General features: G+C 28.4%; 1 protein-coding gene across 1 annotated transcript; it reads right to left on the bottom strand.

Moving 5' to 3' along the window:
* Positions 1–2,435: 2,435 nt before the first annotated feature.
* LOC101491291 (lysine histidine transporter 1-like) lies at positions 2,436–3,077 on the bottom strand. Its single transcript, XM_012719427.1, has 3 exons — positions 2,858–3,077; positions 2,657–2,751; positions 2,436–2,561 (listed from the first exon to the last, which is right to left on the bottom strand). The coding sequence occupies exons 1-3, from the start codon at positions 3,075–3,077 to the stop codon at positions 2,436–2,438; spliced, it is 441 nt and encodes a 146-aa protein (XP_012574881.1).
* Positions 3,078–3,547: the final 470 nt, after the last annotated feature.

Here is a 3,547-nt window from a genome sequence, read left to right as displayed (position 1 = left end):
GTGTAGGTGACACTAAAACAATGTGGTTGGAAGTAGAGACATCCATCAAAAAAGGTGATCAACTAGATTTCTTAATTGAAGTTAACCATAAACATAAACAAAGTCGATAAATATTTTGCACTAATAAATTAATTACCAATTGACACAAATATGGTGTGACATGGTGGCGAAATACTTAACATGATCAGGAGAGGCGACCGACCAATTTCCATATAAGTCATCAACTTTTAGTAACATCCATAGTATATATCAATACTTGGATATTATTATTTTTAAATATTATATATAAATATTGGGTTAATATAATTTTTTAATTCCTAAAATATTTTGTTTTTAGTTCATGTAAAAAAAGTTCACATATTTTAATCTCTATAAAATTATTTTACAAGTTGTTTTAGTTTTTCTTAGAACGAAATACCCTTCAACTTTTAAATTTTTGAATATTTTTTTACAATCATGTTTAGAACATTATTAAAAGTTCATCGACGCAAATTTAAATTTTTTAAATTGAGATGAATTAAATATGAATTTTTTAAATGTCATATGGTCAAGATAAAAGTACTGAAAATATAGACTTAGAAATAAAACTTTAAAATCATTTTTTGTGAAAGAACTTTTAATAATGTTGTATACATGTCTACAAAAGAATCATTTAAAATATCTGTTGATGTTCTAGTAGGGTCTAAAACTACTTGCATAATAATTTTGTAGGAACTAAAAACTGTGAATTTCTTTTTTTAAGGAATAAAAATGAAATTTTAAAATTTTATAGAAAATAAAAATTTATTTAACCCTTAAATATTTAGAGGAGTATCAATTTCTTAAATAAACATGTGCAATTAAATAAATTGTTCAACTAATGTGTGACATTTTTGTTTCCTTTATAAACAAAAACTAAAAAATATGGTCGTTTTTTTTATTCTTCAACATTGCAGGCTCTTTGATATATATCTCTATAAGCTCTTTGTGTTCATTGTGTTGAATCACCAATTCAAAAAGTACAAACCTCTTCCAATTAATCATGTTTTGTTTTAATCCTTTATCCCACTATCTTTGTTATAAGTAATTCTCATTTTTTGTGTTTATTTTAATCAATTTAATATAACAATATCACATGAATCTCCCAAAAATTTGCACAAAATTATTATTACATCATTCCCTTGTATGCTAAAAATTTGGTTGTTGTTGCATTTTGATGTTACTTATAAACATTGGTTATTCCACATGGGCGTATATATGATGAAGCCAATTGGTATGGAATAGGATACAACATGATTTAGTGGAAACTATGTTGAAATCAAAGGAAGATATTGGATTGGGCTGAATTGATGACAACTATGTGATTAAAGAATGAGTGATCAAATAAGTATCAAAGGAATGGTAGTAGTGCCTAAGTGTCAATGATAGTCATAAGGATTGCCTGACCGTGGTGATTCAGCTTGAAGGTCATCTCACCCCCACACTTTAAGATCCCTCTAATCAATAAGGAACTCTCATAAAAGTGAAAAATAAGCAAGCACAGAATTTCAACCGCATAATAAGTAATAAGGTTTATAAGCAATTCATCTTTTCCTATAAGGGGAATTGAATATAAAATCTACCCATTCTTGTAAGGAGTTATAAACACTAATCAAATTAACTTAAATAGAGTCTATCATTCTTACTTTAATGTCTCGAAGTCACTCAAATATATTTTTTAAATTTTTATATGATCACAAGATTTTAAACATAAAATTTGCTAACACTAACAAAAATGAAAAAAAAAAAGTAGAAAGAAAAAAAAATTAAATATATATTTTTTTTAAATAATTAAATTATAAATTTTTATGTTTGAGGGCAAATCTTGTTCTTAAAATATTGTCACCACGCAAATCTTTTTCAGCATTACAGAAATTGAGCAAGTAAATATATTCATGTCATAGATAATAACATTTAAGATGCAAGTCGCAACAACAACTTAACATTAATAAACCAAAGATATTTAAATTGAAGTGAGAAGAATTGAAAGGATAAAAGTAATAAAACAATTGGAAACAACTTAAAATTAATAGAGATTTTAACCCATAGTTCATTAGGAACATCTTATCAATTTACTTAAGACCAATGTATTCCAAAATCCAAACATACAAGCATAAATCGTACTATAAATTCAATCATGAAATCTATCCTTCAAATTAAGTACACTTCACCCCATCAAAACATTATCAATAACACAATTAATCCTTCATCTCAACCACAATCTTACAACACAATACAATTTGAAGAATTATAAGTCAATAACCATTGGAATTCAAATTTAAACTATATTATTTTTCAAAAATAATCATTAATTGTTACTAATCATAAAATCTTTAAATGACTGGGATGTTTACAAACTTCCCTACCATAAACTTCACCTAGTAGAACTTGTATTCCTTGCAATTAAGTATGATTGATCACAAACCTTCAATAGGTGCAAACACCATCAAAAATACGCCAAACACAATGCAGATGTAGTTCCACCACAATGATAAGCTGAATCTCTTTGGTTTGTATATTAAAAGCCACATGACACATGGTAGCTGAAAATTTAAGGAAAAAAATGAATAACTAATTGATCGAAATAGTTATATTATATCATATTAGATAAAAAAAAAAATAGTTAATGTTAGCTTACAAAGTATGTTGTTGGAGAGAAAGCAAATCCTCCAAAAAAAAATCCTAGTAGACCACCGAAAAAGTGGAAGGTAATTGCAATGAACATTGTGAAAGCTGAAATTATATGTAATTAAGTGCATATTAGAGCTTCAAAAAGAAATCAACTAAAAGTTATATAACATATTATTTTGATTTGAATAATAGGAAAAATTTTACTTACCCGCCGCATACGCATTTCGTATAATAAAACGAAGTATTTTTGTAGGCTCGACATTTAGCAATTTCACCAAGAGAGTTTTAATCATGTCAAACATTGTCATTGCATATATTTGATAACTTCCAATAACATGGATAACAACAAACATGTTTCTCATTGCAATAAGCCATGTTGGTTTCTCCAAAGTGATGAGGATGTTGTCATCAACACTTTTGCCAAACATCCAATAACCAATGAGAGCAACCGGAAAGTAGCACAAAGCAACGACTAGATATGCAACAATCACTCCTTTCATCATAGGACCCTTTGGTGGCTTCTGTTGCGTAGATGGAATTGTTGCTTGGATATCCATAACCACATTGTGTCAACAATAAACAAAAGCCACATTACCAAAGGGATCAAAGAATCCAAAAATTGAGAGTCGTTATCTAATCATGCGTCGGGGTAAGTTGTTTGAGTTGTCAGGTCTTGTGTAGTTGTAATGTGATGATGTAGTCGAAAGTTATCTTTTGGAATTATTCAAAGTGGTGTTAAGATTTCTTCTTGATGTTGGTTTTGTAGGAAACAATGTCTCCAAGAAGGAACAACGTTGCAAGAGTCAAAGTCAACATGGATGATCAAATGGTTGAAGCAATGAATAATATGATTGCTTTTGTTGTTGTACAAACAGGTGCAAAGACTCTACGGAATCTG

The sequence above is a fragment of the Cicer arietinum genome, chromosome 1 (assembly GCF_000331145.2).
Source record: "Cicer arietinum cultivar CDC Frontier isolate Library 1 chromosome 1, Cicar.CDCFrontier_v2.0, whole genome shotgun sequence".
NCBI classification, from domain to species: Eukaryota; Viridiplantae; Streptophyta; class Magnoliopsida; order Fabales; family Fabaceae; genus Cicer; species Cicer arietinum.
The sequence above is the reverse complement of the archived record's forward strand: the minus strand, read 5'-3'. Positions and strand labels throughout refer to the sequence as shown.

Coding starts and splice junctions, on each gene's coding strand:
- LOC101491291 (XM_012719427.1), bottom strand. CDS start 3,077: ATGTTTGGCAAAAGTGTTGATGACAACATCCTCATCACTTTGGAGAAA. Junction 2,752..2,857: donor ACGAAATGCGTATGCGGCGG/GTAAGTAAAATT, acceptor ATATAATTTCAG/CTTTCACAATGTTCATTGCA. Junction 2,562..2,656: donor TCTCTCCAACAACATACTTT/GTAAGCTAACAT, acceptor TTAAATTTTCAG/CTACCATGTGTCATGTGGCT.